The sequence below is a fragment of the Castanea sativa genome, chromosome 6, assembly GCF_040712315.1.
Source record: "Castanea sativa cultivar Marrone di Chiusa Pesio chromosome 6, ASM4071231v1".
In the NCBI taxonomy this organism is placed as follows: Eukaryota; Viridiplantae; Streptophyta; class Magnoliopsida; order Fagales; family Fagaceae; genus Castanea; species Castanea sativa.
The window spans coordinates 6,956,086-6,981,499 of NC_134018.1; the positions used below are offsets into that span (position 1 = coordinate 6,956,086).

Below are 25,414 nucleotides of genomic sequence, written 5' to 3' on the forward strand. Positions count from 1 at the left end.
ATGTTTTGTGATATTTTTGTAAGTTTTGTCTTTAGTGTTTTTGTCTATTAGTTAGTATCTTTTAAAACATTAAAGTTGGGTAAATAATTAAAAAGATTATTTGCAACTTTAAAATTTATTGATTAGTTGTTGAATGTTTGTGTGTATAGTGTTTGTTTATTGTGTGTAATGTTATAGATTATTGACCATACAATAACATAATAATTTCAAATTATATTTTATTTGTAGATTATGAAAAAGTCAACTACCATATTTGATTTTTTCAAAAGAAAAGCTTCAAATGGTTTAGAAGCTAATACTAGTGGTGCAACATTGTCAACCACTAATGTTGAGGAACATCCTGATGTCCCAATTGAGAAAAATCTCAACGTCCCAATTGAGGAAAATCCTAATGAACCTGTTGAGGAAAATCTTGATGTCCCTATTGAGGAAAATTCTCAAACAAAATTTCAAAAGGTTGGTATGAGTTCATTGCAATTAGAACGTAATCTTGGATTGCGTAGACAAATATATACTTATCATGTTGATCAACGAGATGAGATCCTGCGACGTTATATTACGTTGGGTCCATACCAGCCTCGTTTTACAAATTTTAAAAAATCTGAGAAGGGTCAAAGCTTTCAAGGTTCTTGGTATGAAGATGATCGCTTTAAGCCATGGCTTGAATATTCTCCTAAAAAAGATGCCGCTTTTTGTCTACTATGCTTTCTCTTTCATAAGCCAACTGGGCATGATGGACAAAATGCATTCACAATTAACGGATTTAAGAATTGGAAGACAGTGAGAAATGGTGAAAGTTGTTCTTTTAGTCTTCATATGGGGAAAGATCTTAACTCCACTCATAGATTTGCCCATAAAGCGTGTCAAGATTTAATGAACCAGTTTGAACACATAGACAGGGTAATGGGCAATTTCACTTCAGAACAAATTGCAAATAATCAAGTACGATTGAAGGCTTCAATTGATGTTGTTCAACATCTTGCCTTGCAAGCTATTGGTTTTAGAGGTCGAGATGAAAGCTCTACTTCAACCAATCGGGGAAACTTTCTTACGACATTGGATTTGATGGTGGACTATAATAATAATGTTGTTGAAATAATGGCAAAAGCTCCAAAAAATGCCACCTACACATCATCTCAGATTGAAAAAGAAATTCTACATGTTATTTCAACCAGAGTGAAGAAGGAAATTAGGGAAGAAATTGGTGATGCAAAGTTTTGCATATTGGTTGATAAAGCTCGTGATGAGTCCATGAAAGAGCAAATGGCTGTGGTTTTAAGATATGTTGATATAGCTGGCTTTGTGCTAGAATGATTTTATGGGATTGTTCATGTTGTTAACACTGCATCAATGACCCCTTAAAAAGGAGATATATTATTTGCTCTCTAATCAGTGCTTAGATGTCCAAAACATTCGGGGGCAAGGATATGATGGTGCAAGCAACATGCGGGGTGAGTGGAATGGATTACAAGCTTTGATTTTGAATGATTGTCCATATGCTTACTACATTCATTGTTTTGAACATCGCTTACAATTGGCATTAGTAGGAGCATCGAAAGCAGTTGTCCCTTTTAATAGAGTTTTCACTAAATTGATTTTGGTTATCAATAATATTCGTGTTTCATGCAAATGTATTGAGCAATTAAAAATTGCTAGAGTTTCTGACATTACATATTTGATTGATATTGAAGAGCTTGAGACTGGGAAATGACTTAATCAGATGGTCACTTTACAACGACCTGGAGATACTCGTTGGGGTTCGCATTATAAATCGGTTTCTAACTTGAAAAAGTTGTTTAGTCCAACATGTGAAGTTCTACTGAAAATCATGGATGAAGGAAATTCTTCACAAAAAGTAGAAGCAGAGTCCGCTTATGAGGTATTAATTTCATTTGAATTTGTCTTCATCTTGCATTTTGTTAACGAAACTATGGGGATCACTAATAAACTTTGTTAAGCTTTACAAAACCAATTGCAAGACATTTTAAATGCTACGCGTTTAGTTTCATCCACTAAAAAGCTTATTCAACAATTTAGAGATGAGAAATGGGATGACTTACTAGTTACTGTGATATCATTTTGTAAGGAACGTGGTATAGATGACCCTGATATGAATGCTCGTTATGTTGCAAGATTTGGTCAATCTTGTCATCAACAAGAGGACTTTAGAAATGAACATTATTATAAAGTAGATATTTTTAATGCAGGAATAGATTCTCAATTACGGGAACTAAATCATTGGTTTAGTGAGCATGCCATGGAGTTACTTACGCTTAGCTCAGCTCTAGATCCTCGAGAGGCATATGAATCTTTTCGAGTTAGTGATATTTGTTCATTGGTAGATAATTTTTATCCAATAGACTTCACAGATGATGAAAAGAATGATTTGAAAAAGGAACTTGATCTTTATAAGTATGATGTAGTTCAGTATTCAGAGTTCAAGAATTTAAATAATATTCTTTAAATTGTGCCAATGGATGGTGAGAACTAGAAAATAAAAAATCTATCCGCTTATTTGTAGAGTGGTCAAGCTTGTGCTTACTCTTCCCGTTTCTACTGCAACTACAAAGCGAGCATTTTCAGCTATGAATGTCATCAAAACTGACCTTTGCAACAAAATGAAGGATGAGTTTTTGTCAGACGCTATGATGTTATTCATTGAAAGGGACATTGCTGCGACAATTAGTATGAATTCAATCATAGATGATTTCAAAGATTTAAAAAGACGGCGAGTTCCATTTTCATAATTAATTGCATTGTAATATCTTAAAAAACAATAATTTTCTATATTTTTCTTTGTTGATGGTTTATTAAATGAATGTTTATTTAGAGTTTCAATTTTTTTTTTGTTTATACTTCTGCCCCCCCTAACTCCAAGTCCTGGCTCCGTCCCTGCTCTCACACCCTACAAGCACTTATACTTATGGAGTGACTATCGCACAAAAAATGTGTGGTGATACAACTTTATTGTTGTTAGATATGTTCCAATCTTAAACTTATACATGCATTGCCGTGTTAAACAACAAATGGATTGGCTTCCCTTCATCTTTTACATTCGTTTTTCAGTAAGCAATAGTTACCGGTTTGGTTTATATCGAAATTTTGTTTTAAAAAAAAATGATTGTTTATATCAATTTGGATCTTTCATGCAAGTATTCTCATTCTAAGCAGAAGAATTGGTCATCCAATTTCCCATCACCCATGGGTAGCAACTGGTCTATGTATTGGAAGGTAATTCAATAGTTAACATTAATAAAAGATGCTTTATTTGTAGAAGCTTTTAAATGTTAAATCAAAATTACAAACATGTATAAGCAACAAATACACACGCACTAGCATTGTGACACGCGTTTCGTGTGTGAGATGAAGCTTTTTTTTTTTAAGGATCTAGTGTCATTATTTGTTTTTTCAATTTTGAATCTGTTTTGAAGATATGGGCATAGTGTCCTATTTCTTTTTTTGGTCTAGTGTCATAATTTTCCATTCATCTCAAATTTTAGAATTTTTTTTAAAATTTTAAATTTTAAATTTTGGATAAAATTTTTTTTTTGAAGACAGAGATTAGTAGGAGAATGTCCTATTTTATAGGCATTTTAAGTGGAGTTGGAGATATATTTTTACCTGTTGTGCCCAAGTTTTTTTCTTGTTAAACGTAGGGTCTAGGGGTACTTTGAATCACATAAAAGTCCAGTCCAAAAAGAAGAATTATCTTATGGATAGTACTTGCTATTTCCATTGCTCATCAACTTTGAAAGCAAAACTTTAATTTTTGTCCTTTGTTGGTCTGGATGAAGTCTAGATATCCAATCCATATACAACTAGCCTCATCACACACGCTTTGTGCATGCAAATAGGCTTTTTCTTTAGTCTAGTGTCATAATTTTCCTTTTAAAGAAAATGGATATGTTTTGAAAACATTAATTATTAGGAGAATGTCCTATTTTGTAGGCATCTTTTTTTTTTTTTTTTTTGATAAACACACACTGACATATTATTAAAACATCAAGATCCAAATACATCGTGGATAAGAGCTTGCTGAATACAACAAGGAATCTCTTCAATCCAAATTACATCATTGACAAGGCTTTGAGCTTGTCTTGCTAGAATATGGGTTGGCTAATTACTAGTCCTTCACACATGAGAATAACCAACAACTCCAACCTCAGAACTTAGAACATGAATTCCATCCACAATAGCTGCAATCGAAGTAGGAGCCTTTGAAACTTGGTTGAGAGCATTAGAAGCAATCAAGGAATCTCTCTCCAGCACCCCATTTTTCAGCCCCAAATGTCTTGCCAGCAACACACTAGCTTCATATGCCTTTGCTTCAATTTTGATTACCCCCAATTGAGCTCTGATTTTTCTGCATAATGTAGCCAACAATCTACCTTGCTGATCTCTGATTACTACACCAATGCCAGCCAACTTCTTTGAGGGAAAAAGAGCACCATCAACATTTATTTTGCATAAGCCTGAAGGAGGAGGAGTCCAGACCGAATGCTGAGTAGCTTCCTGATTGTTGCCGAAGTGCTGAACCAGATCAGTAGGAGTGGAATCGTGCTTCTCCATGGTTGACTAATATTCCTGAAGATAACATGCTACATATCGAGCCACTTCCAGGCCATTTTTGGCTTCATGTCCATGATAGATTGCATTCCTATTACACCATAAAGACCAAGCAATCATAACCAACTGTGAACACTTCTCATCCCCAGATTTATTGGTCATCAGTTCATGCCATAACAGATCCAGAATGGATACAATAGTAGCAGCAGGAGGTAACAAATGCAATTTTGAAGAAGCCCAAATTGCCTGTGCTTTCAGACAACCCCAAAAAATATGACCATTTGTTTCCGCACTATCCAAACAGTACACACACAAATTGTCAGCAATAACATTACGCCTCATCAGTTTGGCTTTCGTTGGTAAAGTGTTGCGGCAAGCACGCCAACAAAAATGATGCACCTTATGAGGAATAGGCAATGACCACACTTTCTTCCAAAATCTTCTTAGAAGACTACCATCAGAAGTAGTACCATGGCATTTTGATTTGAACAAGGAAGCCGCCAATTTATATGCGCTCCCAATAGTAAATATGCCATTGTTAGTGACAGCCCAAACCTGTTTGTCTGCCGGTAAAGTAGCACTCAAAGGAATACTTTTAATTAAATCAGCTTCATGAGGTAGAAAAAGACTATCAATTACTTCATTTTTCCACTTGGCTGTGTTCGAATCAATTAAGTCAGCCACCCTTGTATGAACATGCAGAAATAACCTTGAGGAAATGACACTATAAGTCGAACCCCTTGGCAGCCACTTATCTTGCCAAACCCTTATATTTTCTCCATTGCCAACCCTCCATCGTAAACCTGCAAGAACTAGGCTTTGGGTAGAAATTAAACTCCTCTAAGTGTAAGAGGGATTATGTCCAATCGAGGCATTAATAAAATCACAAGTTGTGAAATATTTTGCCTTAAGAACCCTATAGACAAGAGAGTTGCCCCCCATTTGAAGATACCAGCCCTGTTTTGCAAGCAAAGCCTTATTGAACAATTTTAAATCTTTGATTCCCATTTCTCCATTACACTTAGGTTCACACATCTTCTCCCAACTATGCCATGCTATTTTCCTTTCCTCCTTTTTTTGTCCCCACCAAAAATTCCTAATCATCCCCATTAAATCATCACAAAGCGAGTCTGGAAGTTTGAAACAACTTATAGTATAAGTCAGTACTGCTTGAGCCATTGCTTTAATTAGAACTTCTTTCCCTGCCTTTGAGAGTAGTTTCTCTTTCCAACCCGCCAACACTTTCCCCAATTTCTCCTTAATAGCTTTGAAGGTAGTTCTTTTATTTCTCCCAACCAAAGAAGGCAAACCAAGATACTTCTCATGTTGCTTAATTATTTGGGCACCAAACCGATTCTTTATCTCCTCTTGGACATCTCTTGAGGTATTACTACTGAAGAACAAATATGTTTTTGCATGGTTTAATTGTTGACCGGAAGCTTTCTCATACACCCCAAGCAATCTTTGTAGTTTATCACGCTCCTTTAATGTCGCCTTGGAAAAAAATCAGACTATCATTTACAAAAAACAAATGAGACAATCTTGGACATCCTCTACAAATCTTCACACTCTCCATTTGACCCCTATCCACTGGTGATTGAATCAAAGCAGACAAACCCTCTACACATAAGAGAAAGAGATAAGGTGATAAAAGGGTCTCCTTGACGGATCCCTCTGGATGGAATAATGTGCCCCCTCGATACCCCATTAATTTTGATTGAATAAGTTACCGTAGAAACACATCTCATGATTAAATCCCTTATCCTATCAGTAAAACCCAATTTCTCCATAACCTTTTCCAACCAAACCCACTTTACCCTATCATAAGCTTTACTCATATCTAGTTTGAGAGCCATTTCCCCTACTTTACCCCCCTTAATCTGACTAATATGGTGCATTGTTTCAAAAGCCACCAATACATTATTAGTAATCAACCTTCCATAAACAAGAGCACTTTGTGTATCACTAATAATCGATGGTAAAAACCTTTTATTCCTATTTGCAATAGCTTTTGATGCAATCTTGTAAACAATGTTACATAAACTAATAGGACTATAATCAGTAATCTTCTTTGGCTCTTTAATTTTTGGAACAAGAGATATGTGGGTATCATTAAAATTTGGTGGAGAAATGCCAAAGTTTAGAAAATCAAGTACCGTTTTGGTGACCAACATGCTACTAGTGCTCTAGAAATGTTGGAAGAAAAGAGGAGGCATCCCATCAGGCCCTGGTGCCTTCAATGGGTACATTTGTTTCAAAGCTCCCTCGACCTCACTCTCTACAAAAGGGCGAACCAGCCAATCATTCATTGCTTGAGTCGTTTTAGGTTTCACAGCCAATAGTAATTCAGAAAATTCCACCGGATTACTAGTAGAGAAAAGATCCCCAAAATATCCAATTGCAATCTATGCCATTTTATCCTCATCAACTTGCCAAACCCCATCATCATTTAATAACCCATGCTTGAAGTTCCTTCTTTGTCTAGAGGATGCCTTGGCATGAAAGAAGCTTGTGTTCCTATCACCATGTTGAAACCAATTAATCCTTGACTGTTGCCTCCACAAATCATCCTCTCTATCCAACCAACAATTCAATTCAATTCGAGTATGTCTCATTGCTTCCACTACTTCCTTAGAAACAGATTGCAATTCTAACCACTATAATTTTATTTGAAGTTCCACAATATTCCTTCCCATATGACCAAATTCAGCTTCATTCCAAGCAAATAAGTCAGCCTTACATCGCTCCAAACATTCTTGGAGAACCCAATCTGATCCTACCAATTGACCACACTCCCATGCATCCTTTACATCCGTTTCACATCTTGAATCCTTCAACCACATTGATTCAAACCTGAAAATTTTCCTATTCCTTCTTTTCTTTGGTCGTTGAAACAAGTGAAGGGATAATGAAGAGTGATCCAAAACCAAAGAAGATAAATGATGAAGCTTAGCCATAGGATAAAGAGGCCTCCACTCAAAATTAGCCAAAGCCCTATCCAATCTCTCTCTTATTTGAACTCCACAAGTTGTTTGATAGAGCCAAGTAAACTTAGACCCAGTAAAACCCAAGTCACACAAACCACAATAATCAATAGTAGTCACAAAATCCTCCATTTGCTTTCTAGGACGAATGCAGCCACCCTCCTTCTCCAAGAGACCTATAATCTCATTAAAATCACCAATAACCAACCATGGTAAAGAAGACATACATTTCGATTGCTTTAATTTAGCCCAAGATTCATGTCTCTTAGCTGTATCTAGATGACCATAGAAATCCGTAAAGTGCCACCAGCCAATTTCTCCACCATCCACCCAAGCATCAATATGATTTTGAGAAAAAGTTTTAACATCTACCCTCAAATCTTCTTTCCATAACAAAATAAGACCACCACTATTCCAAATACTAGGAATGACATAACAATTCTTCATTTTGCATTTTTCCTTAATTAAATCCAGCCAATCTTTTTTCAATTTAGTTTCCATAAGGAAAACAATAATGGGCTCTTCTTCATTCACCATCTTTGCCAAGGCATTAACTGTTCAAAGATTCCCAAGCCCCTGACAGTTCCAACTTAAAAGATTCATTGTGCTCGGCGGGGCTACTGAGCAACCTCCGCCGTTTGAGCAGTCGAGCTTACCTCAATTTTCCTGCTTCTTTCCTCTGCAACAGATTGACTTTCTGCACTTTTAGTTTCAGTCAGCTTTCGCTTTTCCCCCAGGTCAGGACTCGCACCTTTCAGCGCTGAAGAATTGAATTTTTTATCAGCAACTCTCTTCCAAGTTCTTTTGGAGTTACGAGTAGGCAGAGAAGAGTTGTTAGGGGATGAAAGGGTTGAAACATTAACATTAAACGATTCGTCCTGTGTAGATTTCTGAGGCCTCCCACGCGAGCCTTTCTTTTCTTTATTAATAAAGGTCCAGCCCACTTGAAATTCATCAACCCATATAGTCTCCAAAAAGTCCATCTCATGTCCAATTGTATTCCCAATTAAGTCCGGATATGCCTTTGACATATTAACAGATGAAGTGGCATGAGATAACAACGGAACCGTGACTGAAGGAAGCCCAGGAAAATTGGGATTCAATTTTGAAAACCCTGGAGAGTAGTTAATCTCCTTATCTAATGCACGTAACTGCTCCTCAAAAGTCGGATTCTGCTCTGCAGCATTCTGACCATCCTCCAACAGCATCATTGAGATCCTCTCCATTGAAGAAACATGCTCCGCTGCCTCCATGTTCTCCCCCAAAGGTGGAGTCAGCATATCATTGTCAATATTAACCTGAGAAGAAGACGGAGTGCTGATGTTATTCAAACTGAATTGAGGTTCTGTTGCACCGTGAGCATCACGAGTCCCATGAAGTGTCATCGATCCATCCACACCATGGTCCATAGTGTCATATCCTTTAACTTCAACAAATGATTTTTTTGCCGAATTAAAAAGAGGAGCCCTAATCCATGGACCAAATTGTTGTTCATCTGATTTCAAAGTACCCTTGCTATGCAGCCAAAGTGAGCAATCCTTGTCATCATGAGATACAGGTCCACACCAGTAACAAATATTAGGCAGCCGTTCATACATGAAAGCAACCCAGCCTTCACATTCAACATCCCAAGAAACCTTCCTTCCCTACACAAAGGCTTCGAAACATCTACTACCACCCTTACTCTCATAAAATTTGCTCCCAACACTTCACCCAAATCTTTCGGTTTGATAACAGAACCAATAGTCTCACCAATACTGAAAGCCGTCTCAATAGTTTGAAGAGGAAAAGGTAGATTATGAATTTGCACCCAGAAAGCAGTCGTTTTAAAACCCAACGCATGGATAGAAGTATAGCCATCAAATCTTTCAAAGACAACAAGATGTCTGTCAAAAGCCCAAGGTTCGCCTTGAACAACTCTTTCAGCATCAACTTCCAATTCAAAAGCAAACAACAGAATATTTTTACCACTAACAGTGACAGTACCACCTTTTGTCTGCCACAAAGGTCTAAAAGTTTTTGCAACTTCCTCAACATTGAGAGATCTATGAGTAAAGAATTTTCCTGCAAGTACAAACTCCCATTTTTTTTTTCTATCAGATCTCAAGGCAACCCGATTTTCCTCCGATTCAAACAACATTAATTTCTTCCACCAAGTAGATAATTCCTCCATTGGGCAGTGAAAATGACAAAGAGAACAATGAGATAATACTGAACAAAACTAACCAAAACACACCAAATCTCTAAGTAACTGATCTAAACACTATCCGGAATACACCAAATCTCCAAGTAAATACAAATACGAGAGAACCCGCCATCCTCCACGTAAAGAAGGGAAACCACATACTACAAGGAAGAGTGTTAACTACCCTTTCTAGAGAACCCATGAGTACGTGGAATTTGGGTGCGTTGTTAACTGCTCCCCAACAGTCACTCTTTTAATTATTAAGTAATTTTTTTTTTTTGTAGGCACCTTGATTGGAGTTGGAGATATATTTTTACCTAGTTATTCTTAAGTTTTTTTTTCCTCCGTTAAACATAAGGTTTATGAGTATTTTTGAACTATATAAAAGTCTAATCTAAAAAAAAGAATCATTTTATAGAAAAGTCTAATCTAAAGAAAAGAATCATTTTATAGATAGTATAGATAGATGTAGCTTGCCACCATTCTGAAAAGAATTTCCTACCACTGTTTGTGAGCAGTGTGGTATAGGCAGTGAGACAACCTGCCATGCTCACCTTCACGGACGCAAAGCCAATTATTGCTCCACATTATACACAGAATGGACACATGACATTAAATAGACTCCTTGGCCATAAATTTCAAAGGCACTTACAAATACAATAAAGTGGATTATTAAACTTGAATATGTCTTGATTTCAAGAAAGGCAAGAACGAGTGCTTCATGCAAGAGTCTGGTTGTTGTTGACCATTGGCAATACCTTTGGCATTAGTACATGAGGATGCCACAGCTCCTTCAGCACCATGGTAAGTTAGGTTAATGTTGTTGAGCTCAATCTTATCACAAGGTTTGCCTTTGCTACATTCAAAAGCAACAGTAATTTTTGAGCTAGAGGTGCCCCTGATGTTTCTGTACTTAACATTGCGAATTTGAACTTGAGAGTCACCCTTTAGATTAAAAAAAAAAGATCAATAACATGGTAAATCAAGTTTTATATAACATATATTTAGTCAAGAACAAGCACACGTTGCAATCTTAATTTGAACAAGAGCTAGATACCTTTTCACACTTCCGAGATGGGCAATATTGTTGATCAATGATAATGGGGTTGTTGACATTATCCATGATGATGTCTTCAAATGTAAGATTGAAAACGTTGCTTGCATAAGACCTTGCCCATGTTTTAACTCTTAAGCCATTGTCAGTGCCTTTGAATGTGCAATTTGTCACCATTAGTCCACTAACATCTTCTTCATTAGGTCCCCCACCAAGGCTTCCAACACTGATTCCATGTCCTGGGCCACACTTAACATTCTTAATGTTTATGTTTTTAGAACCAGGACTCATTGATACACAATCATCTCCGGTGGCTATTGTCAAATCCAATATTTGAATATTACTAAATGAACCAATGTGTATTCCATCAGTATTTGGGTTATCTTTGGGTGCTATATGGATATGATCAAATTTCACATCTTTGCATGCAAAAACATTCACATGGGCATTCTTACTGTTGATTGAAGTTATGTGAGTAACCCTTGAATTGGTGACGAAATCAAATCTCAACGACTGAAAAGCATAAGAGAAATACACAGTGTGAATAATATGAATCTCAAATAAAATTTCAATTTAAAATGTGTTTAGATTAAATTATGTGGTTTATTTGACTTATTTTAAAAAGTGGGAATTGTTTTAATAAGTGTGTAAGACAGACCTAAAAAAATAGATTGTAAATTTTAATAATTGAAGGGGAAAGAAAATGGTTTTTTTTTTTAATTAAAAAAAAGGAACATGATCTAAGTACAAGGGAGAAAAAAATATGTTACAGAAATGTGAGACTATACAACTTATAGAAAAATCTATTGGGTGAAAGGAAGTGAAGGATGGAACAAAAGAATGATTCATGATAAATGGCCCAAGTACATGATTATGGGTTACACCAATTTTTAGCCTAATTTAAGATGAACTTGTTCATACAAGTACTTACAATGGGAACAGCTTTGCAATTTGGATCTTTATTGCAAGTATTGTCATTCCAAGCAGGGAACCTTGGCCATCCAATTTCCCACCACCCCTAAGTATCACCTGATCTATGTATTGGAATGTGATCCAATGGTTCACATTAATTGTAGATGCTTCATCTGTAAAAGCTTTTAAGGTCCCTATGATTTGGAATTCCACCGGGCCCTTGCATGGTCCTTTCAACACTATTGGCCGCAACATATGTATTCCTCATGGGATTAATTCAAGTTTCCTTCCTTTAGATTGACAAGCTTTGTTAAATACACTTTCAAAAACCTACAAAGACAAACACACACAATAATAAATTTATAAAACAATTATGTTGCTTTGTTAAAATGCTTAGTGCTACTCATCAAAGAAAAGATTCATGGTTACCATAATTCTATTCAACGAAAATTACCTTACTGTTATCAGTATTTCCATTAGCAATAGCACCATCGTCCATCACATTAAAAACCATTTTTCCATACCCAACTTCAAAAATGCATGCTTATAAGAACCTTAGGAAAACACAATGAAAAGTTGATATTGAACCCATGTTTTCTTTTGGTACTACTACTTTTTTGTTTCCTTTTTGAGAGAGAATACTACTACTACTTGATTGTTATGGTTTCTCTGCATAATAATGAATTTTCATAGATAAAAATGGAATAAAATTAACAATAAAGCCAAGGATACAACAAAACTTTACAACAATGTTCCTAATTAGCCTAATGCCTTATGCATTAGCCCATCACAAGCTGCGATTTAGTTTTATTTATTTATTATTATTATTTTAATGTTCTATGTGTGAGGTGATAAGTTAATTTTGGAATGTTAAATAAAGGCGAATGAAAAACAGATATTAAACACATGTTTCCTATTACTACTCTACTAGTGGCGTTTGGTACGGGAAAATCTACATTACTCTTGACATCTAGATTCTTATGTTTGGTTTCATATGTTTGGTTTATTCCCAGGAATCTTAAATGAATTATTTATTTTTCCCATTCTATCCTTGAATTTGAATGTGAACTACCAAGTCTTTTAAAAAAATCTTCCTCTAAATAAATAATGAAAAACCAAATATAAACTATTAATTATGACAAATTCATTAAAATTATAGTCTAATATTTCAAAATGACAAGTACAATACAAAAATAACTATTTAAATTCTCAAATGATTTTATTCTTAATAGTAATTTTTAAAAGACCTTAATCCATAACAAAACAACCTGAAAACTTTTTTGTTTCCACATGTGAGACTTAAATAAAACTTTGTTAAAGAATATATTAATAGAGTTGTCTATCCTATTTATATTATTTTTGGAGAGACAAAATAAAGACAAGGGAAAAAATATTGATGATTTTTTTTTAATATTTTATCTTAATTACTTAAATAATAAGGAAAAATGGTTAAAATTGTCAATTTATAAAAAAATACAATTTCCTTTAAGCTTGGGAATCTGGATTCCCACCTATTTTAAAGGGAATCCACATTTCTACTGAAAGGGGTTTAAGGAGGAAATCCAGATTCTCCTGACATCTGATTCCCTAGTGTAATTTGCAACCAAATATAGGAATCTTTAAATATTTCTGAAAATCCTAAAATTTTACCCCGTGCCAAACGCCACATATGATTGTTATTGTTTCTCTACTTTTATAATGAATTTTTCATATAAAAAATGGAATAAAATAGGAATAAAACTAGGGACACAACAAAACTTCATAATAATTTTACAACAATATTCCTAAATTACCCTATCACCACACACGAGCCAGCCACAATCTGTAATATAGTTTTTGTATTTTTTTATTTATTTATAAATAGCCTATATGTGAGGTGATATGTTAATTTGGGAATATTGTAAACTTGTTATGAGTTTTGTTGCGTCCAGGACTCTAAAATCAAAACCACCCAGGGTGTCATGTTGTCATATATATTTTGTTTATCAATCTTCCCACTTTTCGTGTACAAGAATTATACGTATGTATTCAATTGTTTCGTTTCTTGAGGGAAAAAAACAGGTATACGTATTCAGTTAATCACAAGAACGCTTTCCTAATGGATTAGATCACACCGAAGACTAGCCATAACTAGTATCGTTTGGCGAAAATGGTCACATAAGTCATAAAAGTGACATAACTATCAATACCCCATATATAAAGAGAACCACATTCAGCATAAACAAAACGTAGGTAAGACCAATATGCGAGACATTACAAATTGTTTTATTTATTTTAATGAAAGAAACATTATAATTTTAATAAGTCTAATTGCACAAAAAATTTCATATATATATATATATATTTAAAGTAACATGTTGTGATTGGTACACAAAAAAGTGATATTAATGGATGCTATATGTTTGAAATATTATCATATTTATAAAATAAAAAAATAATAAAAAATGATTTTAATAGTAAAATCATATAAAAAAATAATAGTAAACTACTCAATATTTGACACATGCTTGCAAAAAAAAAAAAAAAAGAAGTCAAGTGGATTGTTATCTGGAGTTGTATATAGGATTTATAGCTTGAATAATAGTCATGCTAGGAACAAAGTACTTTCTAAAAGAGAATTATTAAAGGAAAAGGTAATAAAAAAAATATGAATGCCAAATTATAAATTTGGTTGCATTAATTCATGAAACCTGTAAGTGCACAATTTGTACCTGGACTCAAAAATAAGTGATGGGCTAAGACCTAATGAGCCTTATACAATGAAATTTGTAGAGTATGGATTTGAAACCTAGGTTCAAGATGTTGGAAGTTTGATCAACAGACTAGAATGCCGCAATCTACGCAAATGACAAATGAATATGACAAAGGAACCTCCTTGGACGTAAGCCGAGGACAATTTGCATAATACTTCTCTTTTTATGCAAAATATTACAGTTCTTAGTTCTTTTTCAACTAACCAGACGATCCTCCCTTCTTTCCTCTCTTGTCTTCTTATATACTTCTTCTTCTTCCCTGTTTCATCCACGTGTCACACAAATCTTCCCCTTAGATACTTGTCCCATCCACCACCTTTTTGAAGTCTTCAAATAATAGCAGGAAGGCTGAATCCTACTGTTCAGAGGTCATTTCCTCATTGATGCGGTCAGAGAGGTAGATGCAAAGCTTATAATGTGGTGGTAGCAGCTTTTTCCTCAGATATTTCTTACACGTTCTTGCTTCTAAAGGGTTCTTAGATCACACTTTTACCCACCAGTTCTTCTAGAATTCTGGCTCCAAACCGTTTAGCAAGTCCCAAGGCCATTGCTGGACCTGTCCGAGGATATACTCCTCCTTGGACAACTCCTCGAACCACTATAGTGCGGACTGACCTGTGGGCCTATGGATCCTGAACAAACAGACTGGTATTAACCAATCAAGCCCAAAGCCCAAACATTTGTTCGAACATTTTTACCCTCCACAAAACCCAAAATGAAATAAAGAAACAAAATATCAAACTATATAAACATGCAGTAATTATTAAGTGACTAGGGGTCTACTTGGATAAACTATTTTAAAAACACAAATTTTAAAACCGCAAATAAGTATTTGGATAATGTTAATATAAAATGGCTGTTTTGGATGTAAATTCTAAAAAATCACTTAACTATATTGTTAAGGATATATTGTCTTTTATTATTATTATTATTATTATTATTATTTTTATGTAATCAACGTCTTCCCCTCTCTTAGTTTGGATGAATTCTTTTCCCCAAAAAAAAAAAAAAGTTTGGATGAATTCGGTTCCTCCGGGCATTTCTTATTTAGTTTTTGTTGATGTAATTCCATAGTTCTTCCTTTAATGAAATTGAATCATGTTTTTCTCAAAAAAAAAAAAATCATTTTTAAGAAAAATATGTTATGAACATTAACAATTGCATTATTAATAATAATAACTAGCTTCATCACACGCGCTACATGCGTACAATGAGGCAATCTATTTATTTTTAGTGTCATAATTTTTCATTCATTCCAATTTAAGGTTTACACATTTTCTCATTAATATTACGTATTTAGAATTTATAAGTGAAAAAAGTAATTTGAAAATCAACAAGAGAATGATCCTATTTTTTAGGCAATATTTTAGTAGGAATTATAGTTATATTTTTACCAGATTATCCTTTAATTCTATCTCTACTTAAACATAAGGGTTTAGAGGCATTTTTGAACCAAAAAAAAAAAAAAAAAAAAAAAAAAAAAGGATCCCAAATAGGAGAAGTCCCTTAAATAGTATTGTAGTATAGAAGATAACTATTTTGTTTTTTGGGTAAAAAAACTATTTTGTTATATTCTTTTGCCATCTTTTAAGGTATAAAATAATAATAATTTTTTATTTAATAGTGTAATGGCAACAAGCACACTCTCACTTTTGTTTTTCAAATATATATATATATATATATATATATATATATATATATATATATATATATATATAAAAGTAGACATTTATTATAAAAAAAATTACAGGTTTAAATATATAAATGGAATGGAAATGAATGAAAAAAAATAATTTTAGAATATTCTTCCCTTCCCTTATTTGAGAGTTTTAATGGAGGGAATGGAAAGTCTATTCCCTTGTTTGGGAGTTTAAGTGGGATGGAATGGAATGGGTAGAAGAGAATACTCATTCCCCTCTATTCCCTTAACACCTCAAATTTTCATTCTCCTCTAAATTGGGAGGAATGGAGGGAATAGAATTAGATTTAATGAATTTTCTACTAAAACTCTCAAAATACCCCTATATATTCAATCATTTATTTTAAAATAGGGGTCTAATAGTAATATTGTTATAAAATGATTTCATTACATTCCCTCCATGTTACTCTTAAACAAGATTACTTACATTCTATTCATTTTCATTCCTTTCCATTCCTTTTCATTCCTCTGTTTTAAACATCCAATCAAGGTTACTTAATTCTATTCCATTCTATTCTTTTCTATTCATTTCCCTTACTTAAATACATTTTATTCCATTTCATTCATTTCCATTCTCTTATGATCATTTTATTCTCTTCCCTTATAAACTCTCAAACGGAGCCTTAGAGGCCCGCCATACATCCCCACTTATTGTTTTATATTTAATACTAATTTTCCCATGTTGATCATCTCTTACCATAGTATCATTTTCCTATTTATCATCTTTTCACTCTCTTCTTTTCAAGTCCCCATAACCGTGGGCACTACTCCATTATTAAATTTTGCTCCAATTTTTGCCCGTGCCCACAACATTTAGATCATGAAAAATAGTGAGGACAATGGCAAGGAAATAACAAGCTAAAGAGGAGAGACAAACACTATAAAGAAGATAGACAGCAGCAAAGCATGGTTTGCGTTATACACCAGTGTTTTATAAAAAGTTGTTTCTCACTGCGTTCCAAAATTGTGTCTTTCTGCTATTTTCAAAAACATGATTTTTAATAAAAACACAAAGCCAAACACATGGCTTCAAGTGTTTTCTTCCAATAATGCATGTTTTAGTTTAGAAAACGTGGGGCCAAATGGACCTTAGATGCTCTCTCATCTTATATTCATGGTGTATCCTATTTAGGGTTGAAAACGAACTAAGATTTGTTGAGTAGTGAATGTTTAAGCTGAGCTTAACAACAAAAGTAAAATGTTCAAGCTAGCTCAAGCCTGCAAGCCTACAAATAAAGAAGCGTTGTAAAACATGGGTTTTACACCTTCCAATTTCTACATGTCACATCGATATTTTACAAAACAATGAATAGGGAGAGGCACACTCAATCAATTCTCATCAATACATTTTGCCCTCTCCTTCTCTCTTCGCCCAAAGCCTCTCTAATCAGACATTTGCGGTCGACCATGACAGCTGCCGCTCGCCACTGCCATATTTGGAAGTGGTCCCCAAGCTCAATCACTCTCTCTCTCTTTCTATCTCAGCCTCTCTAGATCATCGTACATTTTCCTTTAGAAATAAGCTCTCTTTGTCATTTAGTTTTTAAAAGAAAGATTTCATTCATTAATTTTGGTTGGAAATTTTATATGCAAGGGCTTAATACTGCTAGGCATACTGTCAATTTGGGTTCGAGTTGTAAACCTAGGATTGGGAAGAATATTTTCTTGGAGGGTTTTAAGCTTTTGGTTGGGATATGGCTGCTCTTATTTGCTGTTTTGAGATTGGAGTAATGGACATGCAACAACATTCAAAGTCACCACTCTAAGCAAATAGTAGAGAGAGAAAGTTAGAGGGAGGAAGAAAGTGGTATCATTGTCGTTGATGGCGATGGCGAGTGGTTTTAGAGGGAAAGAGCAAGAGTGAGAGAGCACGGGTGAAAGACAAAGAAAATGAGTTAGAAGAGAAAAAGCCACCACTGATATGGGGGGGCGGGGGGGTGCCAGATGACAGTTATAGAAGGGAGCACCATATTTTGGAAGTCTAATCCAAGAGCATATAGATGCAGATGAGAAATTATTGTGTTTAGCACTTTCTATTCCTTATTTTATGAAATGTTGATATGACAAGCTCATATTGGATGGTGTAAATTATAAGTTTTGCACTGCATCCTTATCAAATTCAAAACTCTTTTTTTTTTTTGTTGGCTTGGGCTTGGCTTGTAAACAAGCATAAACCTAAGGCTCAAGTTTGTCATGTTTATAAACAAACAAATATAAACAATCTTTTTATTGAGTCAAGCCTGAGCTGTTTATAAACTGTTTGGTTTATTTACTGCCCTAATCTCACTAATCAAATTCTTGGTGAGATCCACCATAAATGTAAAAGGGATGAGCACCACGTTACCGTATTTTGGGATCACCCAATAATTTTTCATGAACATGATAACTTCAATAACACATTTCCTTGTTTGCAATCTTGCTCGTAATTACTCTAGCATTCCGTTGTGAAACAAGGCTTGGCACATGGCTAATAGCATCAATTTTGGTCAAAAAACCTTTGATCTCAAGATTCAAACACAATTTTGTTTCTGATTCATAACAATTACTGAAAAAACCAAGAAAAAATATTTCTCCATTTCTCATTACATATACATTGTAAGGTTGAATTTATTCAATCATGTGTTGGCTTTATTCTATGCTAAATTTGCTTGTAATTTAACTATTAGATACCATGTATTTAGGTGAGAATTATGTAAGGGTAGTGTGTGAGAGAGTGTGAAGAACCTCAAGATGTGTGCACTCAAGAAGAGCCTCGCGACTGGCGAGTCGCCAAAGGTGACACACGTGTGAAGCATGCAGGACAGTTGGAGCACTACAGGACAAAACTTCCAGTCTGGCCAGGCAGTTAGATCACAACTCAAACTCGCGACTCATTTCAATCACGAGGTTGAGTCGCCAGAATGCCCTGTTTGGATGAAAACTGACATTTCACATTCCTCATACACCCTACTATAAATACCCTTATACCCATGAAATGTTGAGAGCTTCCAAGAAGAATTTTAAGAGAGAAACCTCAAGATGTTGAGAACTACCAATTTGGGTTTAGCTTATATTCATCATTTCGCACATATATTGTTTGTGTATAAGCTTGTGTTGATAATTTTGAAATTGGAGGTCTAAACGTTCATTTGAGTTTTACATGCTATTTGAACTTTCATTCACATTTAGAAATAGAGGTATTGTCCAAATTTGCAGCCCATATGTTCCTTCTTTTAGAAATAGAGGTACCTTCCCTGTACGACATCTATATATTTCTTCCATGAGTAGATTGGATTGTTTTATGGCTTCATATAAGACCTACACTATGACAACATCAACACCATGTTGCTTTTTCTCTATATGCTCTAGAATTCTTATGGGTTGAAATTCAGTGGCAAGCCAAGATTTCTGTACATGGGGGGCAAGATTGTAAGAAGAAATTAAATTTAAAAATATTAATCAATATTAAAAAAATAAACAAATAATTGTTATTCAAAATAAATAACAATGAAATTAATAATTTCTTAATTTCATATCATCAATGAACGAAAATAATCAATTTATTGTTAATAACAATCAATGTAAGATAGTAATCAAAATTCATACATTTTAAACATCTAATTTAGTTCGTTCAAATAATTTAAGCCTTGTGGTTGAAGATTACTAAGAAAGTTAAGTAATTAGCTAGAAAAAGTGTAATGAGTCTGTGAGTGATGATAAGGGTAAATTTGGGATAAGGCAAAAAAAAAAGCATGAGACAAGATTGGTGTGATATAGACTTTGGAGTGTAAAGACTACGTAGTAACTTTTTTTTCCCTTCTTTTTGATGCCAAGTTTCACTGTTCCCAAGTCTGGAGTGTTTTGTTTTGCTATCATTGTTCCAAGTGTGGACTGTGGAGTGTTTTGTTTTTTATGTCAAGGAAAATATGTATGTGAAATTTTTGGTGGAGTCCAGGGGGCAGTTGCCCCACCCCCCCCCCTTTGGCTCCGCCCTTAGGTTGAATAGATGGAGGCTCAAATCTACTTTAAATGTCTCCTGTATAATGAAATTGAGAAAAACTTGGTTATACAAACCTTAGCCGCACAAATGGTAATTTCTCTCTCTAAAAATCCTATCTAAGGATGTCTTATGATGTCTTTTAAATAGCATAATAAACAATTCACGAATTGGGCTTGAACTGGGTAAGTTATGGGCTTTTTCGCCTTTCAAATTTTTGCTAATTGCACAATCTTGACAAGTCGAACTAGATGTCGAGCTGGAATCGAACTTATCTCAACTAGTCAAACTTGCAATTGAAATTACAAAAACTCTTTTTTTCTTATGCTGACCTTGAGTTGAACTTGGATCTTTGTCTTGGACTTTAGAATACACACTCAAGACTCACCAAAAACACTATTAATTGATTACATTTTATCATGATTTGCCAACCTAAAAATATATACTCTACAGACCAAGTGGACTAGGTAGAACACAAAATTGCTCACTACCCACACGAAAGCAAACAATAGGTTCAGTGGAATCAAGTGCAATCGAGGATTGGTCATCCAGTGAAGGACTCCAATGAGAAAAACTGCAGGATATTTTGCAGCAGTAGGATGTAGCACATTCCCAACGCTCCTCCACCCCTTAGACTCACACTCAAGTGTGTATATCTCACCCACCAACTCAAATTTGCAATCCATATCTATGAAAGGAAACGAAACCACAACCTCACAACCTAATACTCATCATTCAAAGGGTCATATCCAAATCCAATAGGAGCACGATATTGAGTGATCTCGGAAATCGAGGGAAGAGTAGTGGACTTTCAAGAACGGAATTACAAACATATGAAGGGCCATCATAATCGGCATGAGGCAAATAAAGCAAGCCATTACATGACCCCGCAAGTTGAAGTGTCCTATTACACCCATCAAATGGGTTTTCAAAACTATGAGGCCCTTGTTGGAATCAAGAACATTTGGTAAAACTTCAATGGTTTTCTTGTTCAACCAACCTAGCTAAGTTTGCCGAGTTCAACCATTATGATGCTCATACTAGTACTACTACAGTGTTTGTCAGCATGTAACTTAGCCAAACAAGGTGAGTGATTCTTGTTTGACAAGTTTTGCAGACATACCTGCACTGAGAGAGGGTTTTGATGGGAAGCTTGGAGAGAATGTCCAAGATTATCTCACCTGGAAGATCTGATATTGTTGATGGTCCCCAAGTTTTCATCAGATTTGATATACTCTTCTTTTGTGGACTAATTACCAATATAAAGAGATAGAAGAGAAACCTAATGGATGGGTGAGAGAGGTGGTGGAGATTACTACTAAAAGAAGAATATATATGAAGCAAAAGTTGTATATATGAACTTGAATAATTTGGTGGGGTTCACAATGAGGTTGGGAGAGGCTTTTAACATAGGAACCAGGTATTGTAGGGGTATTTTATTATTAGAATGATTAAATAAGTTGATAGTATGAGTTAAGTTAGTTAGAGTTTTCTTTTTTTTTTTTTTTGGTAGTTAATAATGTTATAAGTGTTTGATGTTTTTAGGCACACGTAAAACACAGAGTAATCATTCCCCTTCAAAACACCTGGAAGTTTTCTCCTTTTATTAATTGTGTAACACTAAACGCAGAAACCATTCCCATAAACAAAATGTGTACAATTCCAAATCAGAAGAACAAGAGTGTAATTATAGAAAACCTCAGGAGAGATTAGAGCCATTTTTCCTATAAGATATTATTACTCCACATTATACAAAGAATGAACACGTCACCACAAACAGGCTCTACAACCATAAATTTCAAAGGCAGTTTTTTTATTTATTTTTTTATATTTTAGAATCAAATTTCAAAGACACTTCGAATTTTCAAATACGAAGTGTACATTACCGCTTGCAACATTTCTTGCAGATAAGCCTTAATATCAAGCATAAAGCAATATTGTCAAAAGAGAGTATTTAACTTTTATCTCTTGATTTCAATGACGGTGCTGCAAGGAGTGATGTATGCAAGATGGGGGTTGTTGTTGACCAATAGCAATACCTTTGGCATTAGAACATAACGATGTCGCAGGTCCTCCAGCACCATTGTAAGTTAGGTTGATGTTGTTGAGCTCAATATTCTTACAAGGTTTGCTTTTGCTACAATCAAAAGCAACTGCAATTTTTGAGCTAGAGGTGCCCGTAATGTTTCTGAACTTAACATCACGAATTTGAACTTGGGAGTCACCCTGCGGATAAAAAATATCACCAACATGGTAAATCAAAATGTATATAACATACATTTTAATCATGAACATAGTCCCACTTTTACCCCGAAAAAAAGAATGTTATGACCAAAGTTACTCAAACCACAAACTTTTGCAAAAAACACAAGCATATGTGACATTATTTGAACAAGAGCTAGGTACCTTTTTACAATTCCGAAGTGGACAATATTGTTGATCAATGATGATGGGGTTGTCGACATTCTCCATGATGATATTTTCAAAAGTAATATTGAAAACATTGCTTGAGTAAGGCCTAGCCCATGTTTTAACCCTCAAGCCATTTTGAGTGCCAATAAAGGTGGAATGTGTCACCGTTAATCCACTAACATCTTCTTCATTTGGTACCCCACCAAGACTTCCAACGCTGATTCCATGGCCCGGGCCACACTTAACGTCCTGAATGTTTATGTCTTTGGATCCAGAACTCAGTGATACACAATCATCTCCGGTGGCTATAATTGAATTGAAGATATTAATATTACTAGATGAACCAATGTGTATTCCATCAGTATTGGGGCTATCTTTGGGTGCTATTATATGGATGTGATCAAATGTCACATGTTGGCACCCAAAAATGTTCACATGGGCACTCTTGCTGTTGATTGAATATAGGTGACTGATTCTTGAATTGGTGACAAAATCTAATCTCAAAGACTGAAAGAAATACATAATGTGAATAATATGTAACTCAAATAGGATTACAATTTAAAAAGTGTTCCTATTAAATTTTGTGAAATGGGAATTGTTTTAAATAAGTTTACAAGTCGTATCTAAAAAAATTGTAACCAATAAGTTAACAAATCAAATATACTTAATAAATATATATACCAGATACGTCAATTTATTATAAAAAAAAAAAAGTAACCAGACTTCAACACACTGGAGATAGGACATTAAGAAATTAAGTGGTAAAATTTTATAGTTTTTTTTTTTTTTTTTTGACAAAAAGGATAGATAAAATTTTATGGTTTGAAGAGGAAAGAAACTGATTTTTTTTTTTTTAAAGAAACATAATCTTTTTTTAAATAGATTTTAAAGAACATAATGTAAGTACAATGAAAAGAAAAACAGATTATAGAATTATGAAGTTATATGACGTATAGAAAAGTCTATTGGGTAGAAGCATAGAAATAAAGAAAACTAAGAATGATTCATGACAAATGACCCTAACACATGATGATGGGCTACACGATTTTCTAACCCAATTTAAGATGGATTTTTGAAACATGAACTTACAATGGGAAGAGCTTTGCAGTTTGGATCTAAATTGCAAGTATACACATTCCAAGCAGAGAGACCTTGTCCATCCAATTTCCCACCTCCCTTGAGGATCAACCGATCTATGTATTGGAAGGCGATCCAATAATAAACATTAAATGTAGCTGCTTTATCTGTAGGAGCCTTCAGGGTCCCTATGATTTGAAATTCCACTTGACCCTTGCATGGCCCTTTCAACATTATAGGCCACAACATATATGTTCCTTGTGGGATTAGTACAAGATTTATCCCTTCAGATTGACAAGCTTTGTTAAATACATATTCAAAAACCTACAAAGACAAACACACACAATAAAAAACTTGTAAAACAATTACATATATTTATTAAAACGCTTCAATGTTATTGATCCAAGAAAAAATTCTTGGCTTCCATAATTTTATTGAGCGAAAATCACCTTACTGTTATCAGTATTTTCATCGGCAACAGCACCATAGTTCATCACATTAAAAATCATTTTTCCATACCCAACTTTGGAAATACATGATAATAAAAACATTAGGTACACACAATGAAAAATTGATATTGAACCCATGTTTTCTTCTTCACATACTACTACTTGATTTTTTTTTCTCTGCTTTTATAATGATTATTATAGATAAGAATGGAATAAGAGTAATACTTAAACTAGAGATACAACTAAATTTCACAAAAATTTAATAATAATATTCCTAAATTAGCCTACCACCTCACACATGACACGTGTCCAACACAATCGGCAACATTTCTCATATGTTGGCATCCATTTGTTTTGACACTAACACTTTCTTGAAAATGAATCATTTTTCAAAAAACATTTTTTATAAAATTATCTCATTTTCCTATATTTGGTAGCAACATTAAAATGAGTTAGATAACTATCTTTTAACTTTTCTTATTTAGCTTGGCATGAAATAAAGTTGTTTTCTAGAAATGGAAAACAACTCTATCTCACTCCAAGCCATCTAGGAAATAACTCTCTCTTGTAGCAAGCTATAAATAAGGGAAGTTAAGAGATAGTTTTCCTTTTACCCATTTTTTCGTGATAGTAATACCAAACACTGAAAAATGCATAATCTATCTTCACATATGGTTTTCCATCGAAACAAACAAAGTGTTACAATATAATAAAAGAATCTTAGTAATTAATTTTTACATTATTTCATTGCGCCGCATCAGCCATCTATTTTCAAACCTCTCTGTCTCCTATGAGACACTTCTCCTCCCAAATATTTCAACCTTACATTACACTTTCTCTAACTTTTCTCTTCCATCTATATACATTTTTTCTTTCCATTATTTTCCACCTCACCATTACTCTTCCTCCAACCTTTCATCTCTTTCTTTGTTTCTTTTTTTTTCCTTTTTTTTTTTTTAATTCTTCTTCTTCCCACGCTCTTTTCTATAAATTTGTTATTCTCTTTCCCTCTCCATCCATATTTTTCTCACACATAAAAATGAGATTACTCTCTCTCTCTCTCTTTCTCTCTCTCTCTCTCTCCCAATTTTTTTTCTTCCTTTTGGTGGGTTTTTATTCTTTCCTATACTTTTTGGGTTGATAATTTTTTTTTGTTTTTTTAGCTCCACTTACGGTTGATGCGGTTGGTGTTTTGGTGTTGTGTTCTTTTATTTCTCCATTATAAATCCTCTTTCTCTCTCATATGGCTTTGGTTTGATTTTAGTTTGGATTAGTACTTAGTTGTTTTGAAAGTGAGAATTTGGGTTCATATCAAAACACAATCTATGTGGCTATATATTTAGATGT

The 25,414-nt window shown here is 34.3% G+C and overlaps 4 protein-coding genes across 4 annotated transcripts; 2 read left to right on the top strand and 2 right to left on the bottom strand.

The window, feature by feature from the left end:
• Positions 1–231: 231 nt before the first annotated feature.
• On the top strand, positions 232–1,314 carry LOC142639360 (uncharacterized). The gene has a single exon (XM_075813553.1). The coding sequence runs from the start codon at positions 232–234 to the stop codon at positions 1,312–1,314; it is 1,083 nt and encodes a 360-aa protein (XP_075669668.1).
• A 406-nt stretch (positions 1,315–1,720) lies between these two features.
• Positions 1,721–2,464, top strand: LOC142639361 (uncharacterized). The gene is made up of 2 exons (XM_075813554.1): positions 1,721–1,879; positions 2,087–2,464. The coding sequence occupies exons 1-2, from the start codon at positions 1,721–1,723 to the stop codon at positions 2,462–2,464; spliced, it is 537 nt and encodes a 178-aa protein (XP_075669669.1).
• A 1,667-nt stretch (positions 2,465–4,131) lies between these two features.
• LOC142639362 (uncharacterized) lies at positions 4,132–4,569 on the bottom strand. Its single transcript, XM_075813556.1, has one exon. It carries the CDS (start codon positions 4,567–4,569, stop codon positions 4,132–4,134), a length of 438 nt encoding a protein of 145 aa, XP_075669671.1.
• Positions 4,570–22,103: 17,534 nt separating this feature from the next.
• On the bottom strand, positions 22,104–24,127 carry LOC142639363 (exopolygalacturonase-like). The gene is made up of 4 exons (XM_075813557.1): positions 24,068–24,127; positions 23,631–23,942; positions 22,536–23,048; positions 22,104–22,355 (listed from the first exon to the last, which is right to left on the bottom strand). The coding sequence occupies exons 1-4, from the start codon at positions 24,125–24,127 to the stop codon at positions 22,104–22,106; spliced, it is 1,137 nt and encodes a 378-aa protein (XP_075669672.1).
• Positions 24,128–25,414: the final 1,287 nt, after the last annotated feature.